The sequence below is a fragment of the Octopus bimaculoides genome, chromosome 20 (genome assembly GCF_046866305.1).
Source record: "Octopus bimaculoides isolate indiv1 chromosome 20, ASM4686630v1, whole genome shotgun sequence".
NCBI lineage: Eukaryota > Metazoa > Mollusca > Cephalopoda > Octopoda > Octopodidae > Octopus > Octopus bimaculoides.
The window spans coordinates 21347882-21370306 of record NC_142947.1 but is presented as its reverse complement, the minus strand read 5'-3'; the positions used below and the strand labels follow the sequence as shown (position 1 = coordinate 21370306).

Below are 22425 nucleotides of genomic sequence, written 5' to 3'. Positions count from 1 at the left end.
GAGAATCACATGCTCTAAAAAAGCTACTAGATCAATCTCATGTGCCGCGCGAAAAATTTTGAGGATTAGATGATTGTCTCAATAAGAGTACTGAAATAGAAGTAATAGTAAATTTTGAAGAGGGTCTAGTATTTAACCTGTTCTGTATACTGTGGTTAGCAAATTTAATCGTGTGTTGCTTTTGAATAACGTTTTCAAGGCACAAACATTTAAGAGAACAGGAGATTGTTTTGAGGACTGAAGAGGATGAGAGCCGAAACAGTTTAGAACAGCATTTCATTATTTAAACTGTGGTCTGGCGGAATTGTTTGAACGTCGGACAAATGCCTGTTCGGCGGCTCTCTACATTGAGTCCATATCTCACCGAGGCCAACTTTGCTTTCATCAATAAATAAAGTGGTAATCAAATAAATTAATAAGGGGGTGCACTAGACGGCGCAGCTCCCTCACTATTCAATGATTCACCCTCAGATTTAGAAAATACAGTTTACAAGAATCTTCCCGCAATACAAATTAGTGCCCACCCAGAATATTCTGAAGCACTCCCAGGCACCAAAGTCTGGCGATGGGCCTGTATAGATTCCAGTTAAGTAACTGGGGTTGATTTGTTTCTTATATGTGCGTTCTAAATTTATTTTGTGTCATGTATTGTTGGTTATGCTGATCGTGTTGCTCGATTTTCCGAGTTCCATCCTGTGTATCTGTTCCCTTCTCCGTGGATATGGCTGAGGTGACAGCTCGTGTTGGTCAGCCACATACCACATGGTCAAAGCGGATGAGGAAGTATCTGGCAGAGATGGGGACTGATTGGGACACTGCTCGGAGGGTTGTCCGGGACACCTCGAGCAAATATCGACAAATGATGGATGCAGCGACGTGCTGCAATGGCGCATGTCTCCATTATGACCTGATTGTTGGCTACAGCTTTTCAATGGAAGAGTCATTGGTTCATTGCATTTCCAATAGTAAGGGCAATATCAACTGAGTTTGTGCATTTGACCTTTCGAAGCTTGCATCTCGTCGACAGAGACAGCTCATATGATAATCGAATGTCGAAAGCCCCTGTGCCGAATCTGGGTCTTGACATCGGGTACTGAGAAGCGAGTGCAGCCATAAAACGGTATCTGTTATACTGCAATGGTGGGCCGTGGCTTGACTGCATTTTGTCGTGAACTATTGCCGCAGCAACCAGTCTCCTATGTTGTAGACTGTTGATAATGATTTTTTTTCGCAACATCAGTTCCATTAACTACGATTATCCTTTTTATTATTTTTTTTTATGTATAATAAATAGTTGATTGATCATGCTATATGAGACATTCATCTAACATAATAACCCAGATTACTTCGGATTTAGACTTTTGTAAATGGTAGTTCTTTCTTTCTACTCCAAGTTGCTTTTAGTGTTTTTTCCCCTATCACCCCAAGTTTCTGTGCGGCTGTATTACATATTGATTTGTCTACACTAGCCTTCTTCCAATGGTTCTGCACAGAATCTCGAGCTGCATTTCTCATAGACTACCTGCAATTCCCAAAGTGCAATGCAAAGTTTGGTGGAATTGTTTCCCTTGATAGACCTATTATTTTGCCTTTTGATGTATCGAATGATATTTTCCTATCGTCTGCCTAGGCTTTGGCACTGACAAGGCCTCTGATTCAGCTACCTAGTGTCGCATTCATTTCTCCTGCTAACTTTACTATTGTCGCATTGCTTTCTCCTGTCAACTTAGTAGTTGTCGCATAGCTCTCTGACACCGACGGATACCTGTCACTGCAGTCAGTGTGGTGTCGTCAATGTAGCGGTACCGCTCATTTTCACAAGCGTTGACCAATTCATCTTTGAAGATTAAGAACAAAAATGGCCCACCTTATTGAGTCTTATGGGATGATGGAGTGATGGGTGTTAACTCAGATTGGGTGATTTTGATGATTTCCCCCTCAAGGTAGATTTGAAGCCACTTTAACAGTTCCTTATGCATTCCTTTGTGTCTGAGTTGGATGTAAGATCCATAGTGTCAAATTTCTCCAAAAGCTCTTTTGGTTCCAAGTCTATGATATATTCGTCCTGGCCTACATCAAAGTAGTTGTCCCTAATCTAAGAGAGCTAAGTCAGAATATCTACTGTATAATATTGTTGATGTTGTTGTTTAGCACTTGGTGAACTCTGAATATGCAGGCCTGTGATGAAAACCTCCCATCCATAACCATTTTTATTTTCAACCATGATGTTTAAGATATGTTATTTCTTTTTTAAAACAGATATGATTTGAGGGAAATTTAGTCGCTATTTCTAACAGATTGAGTGACTACGTTGAAGTTCCCAAACATACTGAGGAGAGCATATATATATATATATATATATATATATATATATATATATATATATATATATATATATATATATATATATATATATATATATGTATGTATGTATGTATGTATGTATGTATGTATGTATGTATATATATATATATATATATATATATATATATATATGTATATGTATATATATATATATATATATATATATATATATATATATATATATATATATACATACATACATACATACATACATACATACATACATACATACATACATACATACATACATATATATATATATATATATATATATATATATATATATATATGTATATGTATATGTATATGTATATATATATATATATATATATATATATATATATATATATATATATATATATATATATATATACATATACATATACATATACATATACATATACATATATATATATATATATATATATATATATATATATATATATATATGTATGTATGTATGTATGTATGTATGTATGTATGTATGTATGTATGTATGTATGTATGTATGTATATATATATATATATATATATATATATATATATATATATATATATATATATATATACATATATATATATATATATATATATATATATATATATATATATATATATATATATATATATATATATATATATATATATATATATATATATATATATATATCAGACATGTGTGTGTATGTGATTGGGTACGGGCATGTACGTACACGTATATGCATTCATATTAAAACATGAACTATAAAATAAAAAGAAAAGCATTTCGCTTTTCAGCTCGGCCATTCCACTTTTTGCTATTAACGTTCATTTCATTCAATTCACCTGTAGCTGAGTTGCGGAATACTTGTTGGCGTCCAAAAACCTTGGAAAACGGGCAGTTAAAAACAAGTATTTCAAGGTAAGGCAACTACTTTTGATTTGATATACTAACTTTAACTAATACAATAGCCACACAGTCGTACTTCTCTCGTCTTGTTCTTTCTATCTCACTCTCTTGCTTTCCTAGTATTTTTTTTCTTTCAGTCTTTTTGTTTGTTTACCTTAATGCATATATATTATGTATGTATGTATGTATCGTGTATGAGTATTAAACAAAAACATTGATATGTTTCTGTTAAGAAAAATACACCAGTTATTATATAATTATGGTGGTGGGGGTGTATTTATATTTTTCAGTTGTGTTTACATCTGTCTATTACGTAGTGTTGGATAAAATCCATAGATACAGTATGTCACTGAAACAAAACATTGATAAAGCACCAGTAAACCAGTATTTTTTAAAGCACCTATTTGGTTCTTTCCTCTGCAGATTCCCTCATTACTTAATCAGTTTGTCAAACGTTATTGATTCTCAGCAAAGCCGATTGACTAATCAACACGACAGTTGTTAGGCTACCAACAGGTGAATAGATAATGAATACCTGTTGACAGTGAAATTACGACCTACAATAAATTTCTTGACGTCTATACGGTATAAATCGGTAGTTTATCATTACTACAGCCACTTAAGTTTGCCCCTTTGTTTTCTTCTGATTTTTTAATTAACAGCTTATATGTTTATGCTTACATAATGCATTTTGTTGTTGTTTAGCCCCAAGTATCCTTGATCAAACAGACTCGTTATCAAAGGCATTCCAACCGTAACTATGTACAGGGAACAGGGCAACGTTGTCCAGCATGAAGTATTCTAAGAGAATAGGATATAGTTTGAGGGAGGTTTAGTGTTATTTCTAGCAGACTGAGTGACCACGTAGAAGGTCCCTCACCAGCTCGTTGTTCTTCCTACTAAAATCATTTTTTTACAGATACCGGCGTCATTCAATGTATCATTTTTTAAAGACGGTAGTGTGTTTTAGAGGCGATTTCGCTGCTATTTTCAGCAATTTGAACGACTACATTGTAGTTCCTTCAGTTACTCGTTCTATATTGGTTTAATTTGTTTACAGCATGCGTTTTGTGAACAGTTGAGTCGTTTAGTTGGAGCGGGAGAGGATTTCTAGTGGATCGTGGGTTCACTATATAGCTATATACAGATTAGGGAGAGATGGATGAAATGATATTTGTGATGCAAGTAAACAAGAAATGGATGTATATTCGGGAATCGATTATTGGTTGCAGGCTTAGCTGCCCGACAGCTTTACTTCAGTGATGTTCGTTCACTCTTCAGTTTGTATTAAATTTTTTTTCATGGAGTACCATCCCAGTTTTCTCAGGAAAGGGTAAGGATGAAATTGACCTTAGTGTATGATACTGATTGATTTAAATCAAAGGAACCTCTATGTCAGTGGTTCTCAACTAGGGTCCATATGAGATTTTGTTGTTAAAATTTTATCAATTGGTTATACATCTATAATAGACAAAATATTTAAACACTTTTCTTTATACAGTTCCTAACAATATTTAATTATAAAAATATAATAGGATTTTTTAAAGATTGAATGGCTATGAGTAAAATGAAAATTAAAGGGGTCGTTCTACCAGCTAGAAGAAGAAGCTAAAACTCCTTCGAATCACAACTTGAGAAAGTAAAAGATACTGAATGATGCAGTCCTAATTAACCCTAAAAAGACAGGATGGTAATGGCAGGAATGCTTAATTCACAAGGCCTGGGCAATGTTCAAAGTTGTGGGCTGCAATTTTGCACTTTTGTCCCCAAAGTATTGTGAAATATTGCACAGAAGAATATTTTTGAAGGAGGTCAAAGGTTACACGGCATTTTTTTTTTAATTGGACACTTTTAGTCTGTAGATAGAAAGTTACAACTGTTCTGTACTCCCAAATATTGTATAATAGATAGTAGACAAAAGTTTCTAACTAGAAAAAAATAATTCCTTTACAATGCTTAAATTAGTACAGTATTTTGAGAAAAAGCATGTTTTCCCAGAATAAAAAACAAAAATGTCAATCAAACTTTATTTTAGATTCTAAATTTGTATATTATTTTGTGCATTTTTATTAAGTTCAACTTGAACCATCTTCTGGATGTCTTGAACACAACAGTTCTGAGTGGATTCACATTCCTGGACAAACTATCATCATTTTGTAAAACTGTTTATCCAAAATATAAATATGATAGTATTTATTTTAATATTAGTTTCAGATTTTGGCACAAGGCCAGCAATTTTTGAGGTGGGCATAAATTGATTACAGCAACCCTAGTACTCAACTGGCAATTATTTTATTGACCCTGAAAGGATGAAAGGCAAAGTCAACCTCGACAGAATTTGAACTCAGAATGTAAATATGGACAGAATACCACTAAGCATTTTGCCCAGTGTGCTAACAATTCTGCCACCTCGCCACCTTAAAAAAAAAAAAGAATCACAGCATCTATTTTAATATTAATAAACCCATGAAAGGCTGGGTTTCGCTGATGAGCACTGTTGGCTCTAGTGAGATTTGAATATAAACTGTAAAAATGGACTGATACTTCTACAATACCTTTCTTCTGTTCTGTCATAATAATTCAGCTAGCACTCTCAGTTTCACATGAGTATTTTATGTACATGTGTGAATAAAGCAGTTGCAGCAGCAGCTGTGGATGTGATGATGGTCTCGTTTGATTAGGTTGCCAATAAGCTGAGAGTGGGTCATATATACACAGGATATTCAGGCTAGATTTGACAATTTTTTTATGTTTCGTTTCTCCAGGAACAGTTTCATGTATTGGTGAATAGTCAGTGGCATTGAAGAGCATAAAGATTAAAGTTGTAGTTGAGAAAAGGTTTGCTGACATGCAGAACTGGAAGCCATTTGAGTTTGGAAAAGAGTTACCTGTATCATGACAATTCATGAACATTGTAAAGGCTGTAAGATGTGACACAGACATCATAAAAACCAAGTTTCCCTAAATTGTGAGGGTCTTTGGGTGTGTCTCCAGTGAGGGTGATGTCTTGCTACCTCCACGTCTTTGAATAGGGCCTTAGGCTCAATTCAGACAGCTATGTAAAGCTGCTAGAGACTGTGGTCAAATCCTGGCTGGAGAGGGTTCCAGCTGGGAGGCCATATGTGTGGTAGCAGGATTTGGCTCCTTGCCATCCTCTGAAAAAAGTCAAAAGTGGTTGTCAGAGAATTGCTATGACTTCTCCAGCCCCAATTTCTGACCTCTTAATTCCCTCAATTGTAATCCCATGGATTACAATATGTTGGAAGTAGTTGAGAAAGACATCAACCACTCAGCCTGCATCATCAAGGTAAAGCTAGGGGCCAAGATGAAGGAAGTGTTCAAATATCTTCTCAGGACACAGTGGGGGCTCTCATGTGCCAGGTTCTGGAGCTGTCTTGAGGCTATGGTGGAATTTGAGGGAAGCTACTTTGAGTTAAAAGTCATCTTCCAGCCATAATCTTGTTGATATTCTTGATCTTTTAAAAATACTTTTATTTTTGGATGGCATATTGTTTTTCTTTTTTTTTTTTTGCCCTTTATGTAAACTGTCAAATGTTGCTCAAACACCTTGCATATCATGGACTGAACTTTAAGTTTAGAAGCAGCATATAAATTAGAGCTGCACTGCATGTGAGATTAAGGTACAGAACAGTATCCACACTACCACCAGTTCAAATCTTACTATAGCAAATGTGTTGTATTCCTGAATAAGTCACATAGCTCTGTTTACCTCAGTTTGATTCTCATAAGCATATCCCTCCAGTGTTGTTTTTCTTCAAAAGAGGTTATCTCTGATTCAGGTAGACCTATTAATCAGAGACATTCTATCTGTGACAGTTATCTCTCTTCATATAGCTAGGACCAGCTCAATGTGCCTTTTCATTTTTATTAAGGTGATTTAAAAGAACTAAACTCTAGTAGATTAAGTGACCAAGTAAAGGCTCTGTTGTTTAATTATATCACAAATAGCTATTTAGCTGTTTTAACTACTCTAGCAGTATGATAAAAAGCGTCCTACCCGTTGTTAGCTTAAGGAAATTGATGTACAACAGCAAAAATATAAGTTTAACCCTTTAGCATTCAGATTACTCTTTTAATTAATCATGTATTATTTTGTAGCGTTGAGACTTCAATGATGTGATTGTTTATTTTTAGAATGACATTGTTGGTTAGGTATGAGAGATTGCATCTGGCCAGTTGAATATAAAACAGGTAGAAAATTTGGGTCAGATATGGCCAGTTGAATATAAAACAGGTAGAATATTTGGGCCATATATGGCCAGTTTAGATGCTAAAGGGTTAAGGAATTGGAAGATTGTGCTGTTATTGTTGTTTAGACCCAGGTCAGCCCTGATCTGGCAGACTTATGAGCCAAGGCTTTCCATTTGTGATTATCTTTTTGGTATATTTAGACTTCATTCTTGTACATATCCTTTTTTTAACCCTTTAGCATTCAGATTTCTCTATCAAATTTCATACTTATTTATTCACATTGTTTTGAATTGATCATGCATTATCTTGTAGCTTTGAAATTTTAATGATGTGATTATTCATTTTTTAATTTATTAAAATGACATAGTAGGGTAGGTGTGAAAGGCTGGATCTGGCCAGTTTGAACATAACATAGGTAGGATATCTGAATCTGATGTGGTCAGTTTAAATGCTAAAGGGTTAAGATGGCAGGGTGTGGCTTGTGTTAGATTTTGCTGCTATTTCTAGCAAGTTAAGTAACAATATAGGGGCTTCAACAGTGGCTAGTGGTGAACTGTGTCATTTGTGTATGTGTGTATGATATAAAAGTAATGTTTAAATTGTCATTGATGGGGAGGAAGTGCTAGACAGGAGTCAGAAAGCGATGGGAAACAAAAGTAAATTAAAATAAAATTCCATAATTTTTCAGTATTTAATGTATATTTTTCTTCTTTTTCTTTTTGTACATCTGTTAGTCTTTCTTTCTCTTTTTATATGACTTTCTTTTTTTTTTATTGTTCCATTCTCTTACATTTCATGCAGAACTAGGAGGAGGCTACTTGTAGTGGATTTGAAACCAAATCACTAAATAGCTAAGCAGACATCACAACTAAGTCACAGTAGTATCACTGACCAATCAGTGTCAAGCCCTCACATAATTCAGCTTTCTAGAACCTTCTTATTGAACCCTGTATAATAGTGGTCTTTGGTGGTAACCCCAGAATCATGAGATTGCTACATGATGTTTCCATTCTCATTCCATCATCAACTGTTGGCAGATAGAAGGCACAGAATTTGTTGTCATGAATATAGTGTGACTATTTTCTAGTTGTGATGGGCCAACCACAATTGGTATGCCAATTAAATGGTAATAGATCTCAGTAGTGTGTCTCTTCCTGTGTGTAATTGTTGCTGTTTTTGTCAAAAGTGCAACATAGAAAACACTATGTGCATTGAATAAAGCTTCTGTTAATTGTTCGTTGTTAGAAATGCATTTTAGAATCTTTACAATCTTAGAAATACATTTTCTTTCACCAGTAGCTACCACAACCACCACAACAATAACAACACCCATGGCAAAAGTAATAGTTGTAATTTCTTTTTATCACTCTTTTATTTTAGGTATTTTTTATAACAGACATTGCTGGATTTTTTTTTTTTTTTTGTAAATTTGCATCAAAATGTCCACTCAAAACCAGATTATCCTCGAAGAAACATTTGATGAAAATTACCAACCAACTGAAGATGGTAAGTACTTTGAACAATTATGTGTATATATATATATATATATATGTATTTTCTATTTGTTTTAGTCAGACTGTGGCCTTGTTGGGGCATGGCCTTGAAGAATTTTTAGTTGAATGAATCAACTCCAGTATTTCTTATTTTTTAAGCCTGGTACTTATTCTGTCCTTTTACCAAACAACTAAGTTATGGGGACATAAATACACCAACATTCGTTGTCAGGAGTTGATGGAAGACTAACAGATATGCACACAAATACACACACACACACACACACACAAACAAGAGGCTTCTATCAGCTTCCATCTACCAAATCCACTCACAAGGCTTTGGTATGCCTGAGGCTATAGTAGAAGACACTTGACCAAGGTTCCAGACAGTGGGAATGAAGATAGAGCCACATGTGGTTTGGAAGCAAGCTTCTTACTTCACATTCAGATGTGTATTATATATATATATATATATATATATATATATATATATATATATATATATATATGTATGTATGTATATGTCTATAAGTATCTGGACTGTTGCCATAGTAATGAAGTTAAAATACACAGAGTGAAGCCATATATATACATTAATTGATGATGATGATGGTTTATATATATTTATATGATGATTTGTTAATAGTGAATTGGAGAAATAAGTAGACTGATGGCTAAGATTCCTTGTGGTATTTACCATATCTAGTAGCTTATAATGTTCACCTCAATTTTCAGAGACTCTTTCTTGTGCTACTACTTGCCAGTAACTTAAACCCTGGCCTTGTATTGATAAGACACGATGATTCTATGGGATATTTTTTATATGTGCCCCTTATAAGACGTCAAAATACAGTAGTTATGACCCTTTGTGTTCATCGTCATCATTGATGATGTCTATTTTCCGTATTGTATAGGTTGGACAGTTAAACAGGTACTAATGAGTCAGCGGACTGCCCCAAACTTCAATGACTGCTTTGCATGGTTTCTACAACTGGATGCTCTTTCTAATGCCAATGAATGTATTAGAGTGCGCAAGGCACTTTCTTCATTAGTACCAAGTGTTTGCATGACAAGACACCCTTGACTGAATAGGGTATTATTGAGGGAAGTGAAAGTATGATAGAGGGAAAGAAGAGATGTCTTGCTGAAGAGGAGAGTACATGACTCTCCCAGCTGGAAAGAGCATGTGTGAGAGCAAGAGCGAGAGAGAGGTGGTGAGGGCATACCCTCAAGGTAGAAGGTGATTATGAAAGAGAAAAGGAATAGAGGAACAAAAAAAGTTGGTGGACAGGTTAGCTTACAAGAGTATGGAAAGACTGTGACAGATGACTAAGGATGGAAATTGATGGATAAATTGAATATTGGTTTGTGGGGGGGAAGAAGGAAATAGGAGTGGGTCATAGAAGAGGAGGAGGTGATAAGGGACAGTAATAGAGATGCAATGTGAAGTGTTGGAGGATATCATCAACATCATCATTGTCACTTAGCATCCGTTTTCCATGCTGACACAGGTTAGATGGTTTCACTGGGATTGGTAAGCTGGAGAGCTGCACCAGGCTCTTGTCTGTTTTGGCTTAGGTTCTACAGCTGGATGCCCTTCCTAATGCCAACCACTTCATAAAGTGTAGTTGGTGACTTTTATGTGTCACTGGCACTGGTGCCTTCTACTTGTCACTGGCACAAGTGCCTTTTATGTATCACCAAATGGTTTCAAATTTTGGCACAAGACCAGTAATTTTGAGAGAGGGGTCAAGTTGATTACATCAACCCCAAAAGGATGAAAGGCAAATTTGAACTTGGAACATAAAGCTTGATGAAATTCCACTAAGCATTTTGTCTGGTGTGCTAACGACCCTGCAAGCTCTCTACCTTAGTGTTGGAGGACAATGATATTGACAGCACCTGGGTAACACTGTAGTTAGAAGATTGATGAAAGAATCGGTATTAGAAGATGTGGGAGAAGGTTTGACTGGACCTCATTTTTGCTGAATTCAAATCCTGCTGAGGTCAATTTTGCATCTGGTTGCAATCATTCACTACTCACCATTGTCTTTTACTGCAAAAATTGGCCTTTAGATCTTCAAGTTGGGCATCAATCTGAGAGTGAGGTCTGCGCCTTCTCCTTCACTGACTTCTGTTAAGACAAAATATGATAATGAGTGTGGAAAGGAGAGCTGTGAATGAAAGAATCAGTGGAATGATGGACAAACCACTTTATTTAGTTATGGACTGAGATATCCGGCACATTGCTGTACTCAAGAAGATCCGTCCGTCCACCACAGCAGAATTGATACCGGTGCTGGTGCCACATAAAAAGCACCTAGTTTGTCCTGTGGAGTGGTTGGTGTCAGGAAGAGTATCAAGCCATAGAAACCATGCCAGAACAGACAATGGTGACTTGTGTGGCCCCTGGCCTTACCAGGTCTGATCAAACTATCCAACCCATGCCAGCATGGAAAATGGATCTTAAATGATGATGATTTCTCAGTTCAAATTATGTTGGGGTTGTTTCTGCCTTGAAAGTTCATCAGTGAGTGACGTGATGTGATGTAAGATTGCCATCAATCCTGATATCAATATTCAGTTTGCTATCAGATATCAGTAATATTTTTTTTAAAATCTTCTGCTAAACGGTGTCATAACTGATGTTTGTTTTATTTCAGAGATCCTAGAATATGCTCGTACCATTGATATTGATCCAGAAACAGAACCCCATCTCATGTGGATTGCACAGGAAGGAATTCTTGCTCATTTACCTGATGATTGGAGAGTTTGGTAAGTGATGTGGTGCTCTTGATTCTGATATATTTAAAAAAAATTTTACTTTCATTAAATTTCACTACTATCACCTGTATTTTAATAGTCATCATCAGCATCATTGTGATCATTGTCCATCTCCTCATTTTCATTATCATCAGCTTATAATAATCACGGTTATGATTACCATTCTCAGCTATTACCTTGTTTGGTTAGAGTCTGATGTGAATCTAAGCACTAACACATCATCATCATCATCATCGTGTTGTTGTTGTCGCTGTCATCATCATCATTGTTATCATTATCATCATCATCCACATCATCATCATACCACTATCACCAGACTCCTCACTTGATGTGTTACGTAAGATAATTATATCAGTGTTGAAGGTAATAAATATGGTGATGTTGATTAATATCCTCATCAACTGTTGTTTTGTTATCATTAACATTGTCTTAATCGTTACCACTATCCTCATCATTATTATCTTTATTATTACTGTCATCATCCTTCTCCTTATCATGATGACGATGCTAATTGTGACAAAGGAGAAAATGTTAAGTTCTGATGCTAGATTATTCAATGATAATGGTTGATACACATTAAGTGATTAGGTGATTGACTGCTTTATTTATTTGTTTGTTGATTTGTTTTAAAATAAATTTCAGTGAGGATTTAACAAGTGGCCACATCTACTACTTCAACCTGATGAATGGAACCAGCACCTGGGACCACCCTTGCGATGATTATTATAAAAAAATGGCTGAAGGAGAAAGGGAAAAAAATATCATAAATAACAATATTCCAGGTAACCATAAAATTTTTGTTACGCAACAACTTCATTGTCACACATGCAGCAATATCAGATCAGGGGAAGAGTGCAAGTGGACCAGTTGGTATGTACCTAAGATTTTGAGGGCACCCTACTGCAGCTGCTGGAAACAAAGGAATACTTCTAGATCTTTTATTCTGTTCTGTTATACTGTTATGTGTGTGTGTGTCTCTCTCTCTCTTCTCTCTCTCTCTCTCTCTCTCTCTCTCTCTCTCTCTCTATATATATATATATATATATATATATATATATATATATATAAAATTTATTAATAAGGGTAGAAATTGATATTAAACAATTAAAACCAGTGGTCTAGCATATTAAAAAAAATCCGAAGATTAAAATTATATTACATACAAAAATAAGAGGAATGACCAGCAAAAGTGGACTCCTATATGCTAGAAATAGATGCTGAATTATGTAACCACGAAAAAATATGTTCTCAGTAAAAAATTAGCGACACAACAGACTGTAAAAGGGCAAGACAAATGAAAAAATACTAAAAAAACCGGTTAACCTACGTACCATGGTTTCACCTGTTAAAATTTACATAAGTAAATATCTGCAGGATCATCAGCGTAGTCTGTTGATTTAAAAATATATTTTTTATATATATATATATATATATATATATATATATATATATATAAAATCATTTAATGTATTTTCCATGCTGGCATGGGTTGGACTGTTTGACTGGAGCTGGTGAGGCCAGAGGCCACACCAAGCTCCATTGTCTGTTCTGGTACGATTTCTACAGCTGGATGGCCTTCCTAACGCCAACCACTCCACAGAGGGCACTGGGTATTTTTTATGTGGCACCAGCATAGGTGCTTTTTATGGGGCAATCGATTCACACACACACACACACATAAGCATATATCTTCTTTTGTTTCTCATGAAGAGAATTGTAAGATTTAAGTGCTGATATTGACATTGGGCATTCATCATAAGTAAAAAAATATGTTGGTTTGACAAAATTTTGGCCTGGCATTTGCTGTTTAGGTGTCTGCTGCTGATGATGCAAAAATACATTGCAATCACAATATAATAAATAGTCCTAACATTGGTACTGACAAAATTCATCTGCTGATATAACCTATGCTTTTTAGCACTATTTGTCTGTATGCAATGTTTTCTCAGGATGACTTACTGCAGTTTATGGCATTTACACAGCACATCCAAGTTAAGTGATTCTCTCCATTCTAATGTATTGAGCCCTTTATTGTATGACTGGCTTTCTTAGCTTTTGGATGAAGAACCATAATTTTGTATGTGTGTGTGTGTGTGTGGGGGGGGGTAGCATGTGCATGCATAAAGGCATTTTGAAGTCTAGCACATTATATGTGTGAGATTCACAAAGCATATCATCAGTAAATTGTTTTTATCATCTGCTAAATGATATCATAACATATTGTCTTTTTTCGGAAACCCAGGAACATGCTTCTACCATATATATGTGTTACGAATATATATATATATATATGTATATATATATATATATATATATATATATATATATATATATATATATATATATATATATATATATATATATATATATATATGTATATATATATATATATATATAGGGAGCATTATTAATATAATCATATAATTATATACACATGTACATCATTAATTTAATGTATAAATTGCAGATAAATTTTTTATAGCATGTTGTCTATTTGATGTAAATCATTAATGTGATTTATATATATATATATATATATATATGTGATTTTATATTATTTATTCATCAATAATATATTTAGGAAATCAATATTTAGTATTTCAAAAGATATATATCCAACATAACATGGTAGCATAATAAATTGGATATATATCTTTTGAAATACTAAATATTGATTTCCTAAATATATTATTGATGAATTAATAATATAAAATCACATATATACACATTTATTTGCTCAAGATAATTGAGCACTCAACATAAGTTCAATTATATATTCTTTTAGAATATTACTTATAAAAGTTATATATATATATATATATATATATATATATATATTGTGATAACATGTACTTTGTTAGTGAGTGATTGAATGTTTATTCAAAGCATAATGGAATTTAATTGCTTAAAGAACTGCTGGAGTTGGCTGTAGCTTAAATTTGGACTTGAAGGGACTTAATACATGATGTGCGTTTGTGTGTGTATATGTGATTATATATTCACCTTTTTTTGCTGTTATATCATCGTCATCTTCATCAAACACCTGTCTTCCATGCTGGCATGGGTTGGACATTTCAACAAGAATCAAGAGGTCAGAGGACTGATGAGCTTCAGTGTCTGCTTTGGCATGGCCTCTAAGCTAGAAGCCTTTCCTAATGCCAACCACTTTACAAAGTGTACTGGGCATACTTTTTCCATGGCACTGACATTAGTGAGGTTACCAAGTACTTGTTAGACAAGACCCTCTCCACTCAACTGAATGGGGTATAATACTGAAGGAAGTGAAAATATGATAGAAGGACAAATGCAGGTATCTTGCTGGAGAGGTGATACATGGCTTCTTAGTTGGAAAGAGGGAGAGAGAGAGAGAGATGGTGAGAGCATACCCTGAAGGTATAAGGTAAGTATAAAGAGAGAGAGAGTAGGGTTAGAGGAACAGAAAGGGTAGTAAAATCCAGTATGTTGCTTTGTTTTAACTGCACCAGTCAGTACTTGAATGCCTTCAGTAAAATTAACTATGTTGCCATCATTTGAGCTAAACTCCCTTCCTCCCTATAGGTTTTCTGGAGACATTGACTAACTGACAGGTGTTCAGCCCTGGGCATCAGACATGTCAGCCTCACTAGTTTGTTAAATCTGTCAAGGCCATGGGGATTGCTCTTCCTTCTACTAGAACTTACTGAAACAATACATACACATACACACGCTTACATACACATACATGCATAAACACATGTATATATATATGTGTGTGTGTGTGTATATATATATATATATATATATAACTTTTATAAGTAATATTCTAAAAGAATATATAACTGAACTTATGTTGAGTGCTCAATTATTTTGAGCAAATAAATGTGTATATATGTGTTTTTATATTATTAATAAATTCATAAACTCATCAATAATATACTCAGGAAATCAATATTTAATATTTTGAAAGACATACATCCAACATGACACGGCAACATAATAAATTTAAAATATAAATATACGAAATATAAATATCAATATATATAAAAATCTGAATATAGATAAATATATGTGTGAATATATATGCGTATAAAAATTTATGCGTAATTACGCATGAATATTGTAAAGTCTAAAATATAAAATATAAAAGAACCTAAAATTTAAAGAGTTAAATATCTATAAATATATATATATATGTAAATAAACCACATGGTTTAAATATGAAAAACCAGTGGCACGTAAAAAGCACCCACTACACTCTCTGAGTGGTTGGTGTTAGGAAGGGCATCCAGCTGTAGAAACTCTGCCAAATCAGATTGGAGCCTGGTGTAGCCATCTGGTTTCACCAGTCCTCAGTCAAATCGTCCAACCCATGCTAGCATGGGAAGCGGACGTTAAACGACGATGATGATGATGATGATGAATATGGTAAAATTGCATAAAACTTTATAAGCTGAAATCAGTGAAACTGGATCCAGGTCAGTTAAATATAACATTTTTTTCCCTATACTACCCTTTTTAGCTGCAAAACTCAAGAGAATGTATGGACTAAAACATTTTTTATACAAAAGACTTGAAGCAACATGTGACTTTTTTTCCTTGTTCCATTCTATCTTTCTCACTTTTGCTATATACATTTATATAAATTATATGTGCCAAACTCACCTTAAGAATACGTATACCAATATAATTTCGGTTGAACTATGATACAAAAGCATTTATTCTGTGGAAACATATCGTTATATTTTTTTTTTCATATATATAAACACATGGAATAAAATTATTATTATGTGGTGAAAAAAAAAAAGAATATATATATATGAACACATACAGGTATGGCTCTGTGGTTAAGAAGTTTGCTTCCCAACAACTTCAGTCCCATTGCATGACACCTTGGGTGAGTGTCTACTATAGCTTGAGGTTGCCCAAAGCCTTGTGAGTGAATTTATCAGACAGAAATTATAAAGCAGTGTGTCACATATATATGTATATGTATATGAGTATGAGAGTGTTTCTCTTCTTGTCTTGATGTGTGTGATTGTTGTAAATGAATGTCCTTCATTTCCAGTATTCTGTGAAAACATCTGAGCATAGGGAAGTATTACCTTGCTTGGAAACGGGTAAGAGCTGGCAACAAGAAGGGCATCCAGCTGTAGAATATTTGCCTCAATAGCTCCACTTGACCCTCTATGAAAGCATGAAAAAAAGTGGATTTTAAAATGATGAGGACTATGATGATGTACATGATATATATATATATATATATATATATATATATATATATATATATATATATATATACTCACACACACATACATGCACACACACTAAAGCATATATCCATTGATTTTCAGGCAAAATTATTTGTTGACTAAAAATTTATAGAAATGTTCTGCAGTAGCGAGCGTACAGCATTGAAACAAATAACTGGTAATGCTCCAATTATTTGTGTGTTTGTGTGTGTGTGTGTGTGTGTGTGTGTGTGTGTGTGTGTGCATTCACCATAGCTTGATGCTACTGCTCTTATATCTGTCTCCCGCTACAATGTAGAATGTATGCTCATCTGGTATTGTGCACAAGAGGATATCTAAGTATTGTTGAAAGTTTTGACTCCAGTTGAAGTGTATCCCTTACATTTGAGGGAAAATGGTAAAGAACAATTGCTCCTTCAAAGCAAGGCTGGGGTAATACTCTGCTCTATCCTTAGGGAGAAGTCAATAGTAATGAACTGTGCAATGTTGCTAACGAGCGAGTTTTGTATGATTGTGAATGCCAATGTTTGGTGTCTGTCCCTCCAGGATTTTCAGATGTAGGTGACTGCATATTTACACTTGCTTTCTTTTGAGGAATATAATCTCAAGGATTTCAACCTCATTTGTTGCTTAACACTGAAGAGACCATAGCTGGAAGCAACAATAAATGCAACTAAAAATAAATGTCTACAATGTTTATTCTGAATGTTCTTAAGATTCTCTCTCTTTCTCTCTCTCTCTCTTTCACACACACACACACACACACACGTCCATTTGTCTGTAACTAATGTTCCCCCAAACCAAATGCAGTTAACATTCTCTTGTGTTTCACAATAACAAGAATACAAGAATAACTTGAAAATAAATATTTCCTAATTAGTCTTATTTAAACCAGTTCAGAAAAGTGGAGGAGAAGAAAAAGAGAAATTAGGAAGAGTGAAGCAGTAGTAGGAGCAGAGATGGAAGGTGCAAAATCTGGACGGTCTACCAAGTTTATTGATCTTTTGGTATAATCACACACACGCACGCACGCACATACACACACACACACACACACACACACACACACACACACACACACACACACACTTTATTAGAGCTGTCTAAGTATGCATATTATGTAAATATTTATGTGTGTGTATCTATGCATGTGTACTGTGTCATACTAGTTCTGCTTGAGTATTTCACTGCCTATGTCTGTGGGACACTCAGCTATCACTATACTTCAATGAGTGAATGAGTAGGCAATTCAGTTGAACAAACAATTGGAATAGTCATTGCTGAAACCAGCAGAGATCCATTTCTTTGACTGCGTAGATTTGGGATATGTGTGTTGTTACTAAAACTACTTAAACCACCTACTCAGTAATGTTGTATCGGAATATGTCGTGAAGTTATTGATTTGGTTTCCAGCATCAAAAATACCCACCAAATCTGTCTCAAATCATATCTTACTGTCTTCAAAATCAAGCAGCTTCATTGTAGTTATGGATACTCTATTTTGCATAGACGAACAAAAGACAATGGTCATTGTTGGAATGTCTACCTTTGCCTATAGATCTATTTTGTCAGGACTAACTTGGGCTTCTATTCAACTATCATTGTTCTTTATCTCAAATAGAAACTGTTAATAGATCAAAACATGCCCTGGAATTTTTCCTGAAATTCATCTTTGTTATTTTGTATGGCACGTATACATAGTCAAATAGTTAAATAAGACTTTTTTTATAATTTGAATGTATAGTATATGGGTTATCCTTGTATTTCTTCTACAGCAAGTCACCTATCTCTGTTGGGTGTAGCATATGTATTTACCTTTTTTGCAATTTATCATAAAATAAAGGTTTTAGGTTTTGGTTAACAGAAGTTTAGAGGTTGGTTGATATATTCTTTGACAATATTTTGCATATTTAAGTACACGTGTGGCTGTGTGGTGAGAAGATTGTTTCCCAACCACATGGTTCCAGATTTGGTTCCACTCGGGGCACCTTCGGTAACTGTCTTCTACTATAGCGTTGGGCCAACCAAAGCAATGTGAGTGGATTTGGTAGACAGAAACTGAAAGAAGCCCGTTTATATATATATATATATATATATACTTGTAACAGTGTATGTATGTCTTTGTGTATGTATGTCTTTGTGTATGTATTTGTCCCCCACCACCACTTGACAACTGGTGTTGGTATGTTTATGTCCCCATTACTTAGTGGTGAAGAGACTGATAGAGTAAGTACCAGGCTTTACAAAAAAATAATAAGTATTGGGGTTGATTCATTTGAATTTAATTCTTCAAGGCGATGCCTCAACATGGCTGCAGTTTATTGACTGAAACAAGTATAAGATAAAAGATATTTGTTATTCAAAATGACCTACCCTTTGTTTTCACCATGGTCCTTAATCCATTAGCATTTAAACTAGCCATATCCGGCTCAAATATGCTACTTGTTTCATGTTCTAACCATCCAGATCCAGCTTATCACACCTAGCCTTCAATGCTATTCTAAAGATATGCAATCACGTCATCAGCATTTCAAAGCTATGAGATAATGTATGATTAATTAAAAACAATGTAATTGGAAAAGCATTGCATTTGACAGAATAATCTGAACGCTAAAGGGTTAATCTTTTTTTTAGCTAAAGTGCATGACTTATGTTTAAATAATGAGTGAATGTATGTTCTGCACCCAGCTCCTCAGCCTTTATCTCCAGAACTCCTTCCCTTCCCTACCCTTGCAGACACCCCGTCGATTTATTTACCAGATTCAAAATCTAACAGCAGTCGCACTAACTTTCCTAACTTGTTATCTTCATCTCTCCTGTCCAAATCTTGGAGGCTGTAATAAAGCTACAGACACTGTTCCATTCTAAGACTAATGTATAAATAAAGCAAGACACTGTTTGAATGGTCACTTGTGATCCAAGTTCATTGGATAATGTTACCTTCATTTATTACTGTTCATTCAGTTTCTTGTTAATTATCAACTTGATTTTTAAATTGTAAATTTCATCTTATCAAATTTTTTTTTTTTTTTCTAGCTGGCAAGAAGGAAAAAGACCTCATTATCATGAATAAAGAGAAGATAGAACATAATGTGTGTAGTTTTTTCATTATTCCTTCAACTTTAAGTCCATTCTGAAATTTCCTTCTTATAAAATAGATTTATCAAGTTTTCTCCTCTTTAATTAGACATAATAAAATCTTTCAGGATTCCCGACTTGAAGCACCAAAAGCAAATTTCAGTCCTGGTTTACCATCTGTACATAAAACCAACAAACCTCTCAGTAATTTGGCCCCATTGAAAGCATCTGGAAATGTATTAGCTTCCCTTCAAGCTTCCACTGGTCAAAATGTAAGTTATAACATATTCAGTAATATTCCTTTAACCCTTTTGTTACTATGTTTCTGCTGAAATATACTTCCTTTGTTTCATTTAATTTTCTAAATAATGGAGAATTTAGTAAAATAACTTTGTCATTTTTCTGTTGGTATTTAAGGTGGTGTGCTGGCAGAATTGTTAGCACACCGGATAAAATACTTAGTGGCATTTCGTCCATCGTTATGTTCTGAGCTCACATTCTGCTCAACTCAGCATTGCCTTTCATCCTTTTGGGGTCAATGAAATAAGTTGAGCACTGGGTTGATGTAAATGACTTAGCCCCTCCCTTGAAATTGCTGGCCTTGTACCAAAATTTGAAACCATTATCATGCTGGTGTTTGAAACAAATTAAGATACAATTTCGAAGGAAGGTTTAAATTTAAACCACTTTAAAACAGGAGGTTTTAACCTCAGAACTATGGGCAGTTTTAGGTGGTTTGGTATCATAAAGATTATAAGGTGGTGAATTTGATGTCAAAACAAGGCAAACCAAACTAGATGCTTTATTGGAGCTGTTTCAATCCTTGTATTTCTGGGTTGAAATCTTGCCAAGTCCCTCTGGAATTTATAAAACAAAAATCAGTGTAACATTTTATCATTGATTTAACCAGCTGTACATCTTGCCACTCCTCACAGTGAAAGGGCTTTATGTTCCAGAAGGAAACCAATATAACAAGTTTCAATAGCTGGTTGTGGTGTAGCATCAGATCAGTCCTAATTGAACTTCTGTGCACATGGATAGTTGGTTACACAACTAGGTATGAGTCACACATCCAAACCTTTGCCTTGTTGAAGACCTTGCTGCATAATCTAACATATAGTAAATTGTATGTGATAGAGCAATGATGCAGCCTTGAACACAGGTCAGAGAACCAACTTGTATTAGCTGGTTGTTATTTTGCATAGCTCCAAGTAAACTTTGTTTGTGCAGACCTATGGTCAATGGTACACCAATTATGTCCATTTAATCTTATAGGAGTATTCCTAGGGCTACATTATCTTGGGTATCTTTTCCTTGTATAAGACATCAGAGCAAGATATAAGGAAGATTTGGCTGCTGTTTACAAGCAATCATCTAGAGGTGAGTCACTCCAGTGCACAGAAAAATAGACAATATGTTTGCAACTAGAAAGTGGATGAATAAAAGAATTTATATTGCAATACAATGGTTTAAATTTAGAAAGTTGGTGGACAGGACTGCTGTGAATGCAGTAGAACAGAATTAAAAGCATTGCATCAAATGGTGACTAATGTAGCAATGAGTCTTGAGGCAAAGAAGCTAAAGTCATGAAATAAAAGGTCCTTGTTATGATGGTATGACAGTTGTACGTCAGTAGGAAGGATATTCTTTTACTTGTTTCAGTCATTTGATTGTGGCCATGCTGGAGTACCACCTTGAAGTGGTTTTGGACAGTTTGACCCCAGGAGTTATTTTTAAGCCTAGTACTAATTCAATTGGTCTCTTTGCTGCACCGCTAAGTTATGGGGACATAAACACACTGACACCAGTTGTCAAGCAATGATGGGGGTGCAAACATAAACACAAAGACACACACACACATAGATATATATCTATATATATACAATGAGCTTCTTTCAGTTTCCATCTGCCAAATTCGCTTACATCCTACTTTTACTAAAATTAAAAAGTAAGTACCTATAGAAAAATGTAGTCTTGGGCATACAAAAAGTCATGATGGTCATAGCTGGAATGGTTTTGATCATAGATTTCTTTGATTGATGACAACTCGGGTGGGGAAGGCTAAACAACAACAACAACATCAACACTTAGCTGCGTGTTCTGTTTATTTACAAATTCCCAACACTCTATTCTGTTGTTGACCCTTTTATTGAAATAACTTAGATTAATGACATTACTTGTAACCTTGTAGCTACTGGGGAAAATTGCTGCCCTACAACACTCAGATGTACAAATCTATTTTGGGATCATTTCCAAAATTTCTGCCAAGATTAGAAAATTTTTCTATTGCTTTTTTGTTCTTTTTTTTGTTGACCTCTAAAAGTGATCTCGTCTGATTGATTTTGGCACACATCTCTGAATACACATGGCTCTCTCT

At 34.6% G+C, this 22425-nt stretch overlaps 1 protein-coding gene across 5 annotated transcripts in view; it reads left to right on the top strand.

Moving 5' to 3' along the window:
• Positions 1 to 1814: 1814 nt before the first annotated feature.
• The window catches only part of LOC106874788 (uncharacterized), a 105164-nt gene continuing 84553 nt past the window's right edge, over positions 1815 to 22425 (top strand). For 4 of the 5 annotated variants that reach the window (XM_089338187.1, XM_052975154.2, XM_089338186.1 and 1 more), the window contains exons 1-6: positions 3130 to 3265; positions 8846 to 8971; positions 11622 to 11733; positions 12385 to 12524; positions 20007 to 20062; positions 20177 to 20320. In XM_089338187.1, coding sequence (XP_089194313.1) covers positions 8905 to 8971; positions 11622 to 11733; positions 12385 to 12524; positions 20007 to 20062; positions 20177 to 20320 — 519 coding nt within the window. In that variant the 5' untranslated portion in view covers positions 3130 to 3265; positions 8846 to 8904. Of the gene's footprint in view, positions 1944 to 3129; positions 3266 to 8845; positions 8972 to 11621; positions 11734 to 12384; positions 12525 to 20006; positions 20063 to 20176; positions 20321 to 22425 lie in introns of those variants that run through there. The other variant, XM_014922644.3, reaches the window with a different exon arrangement.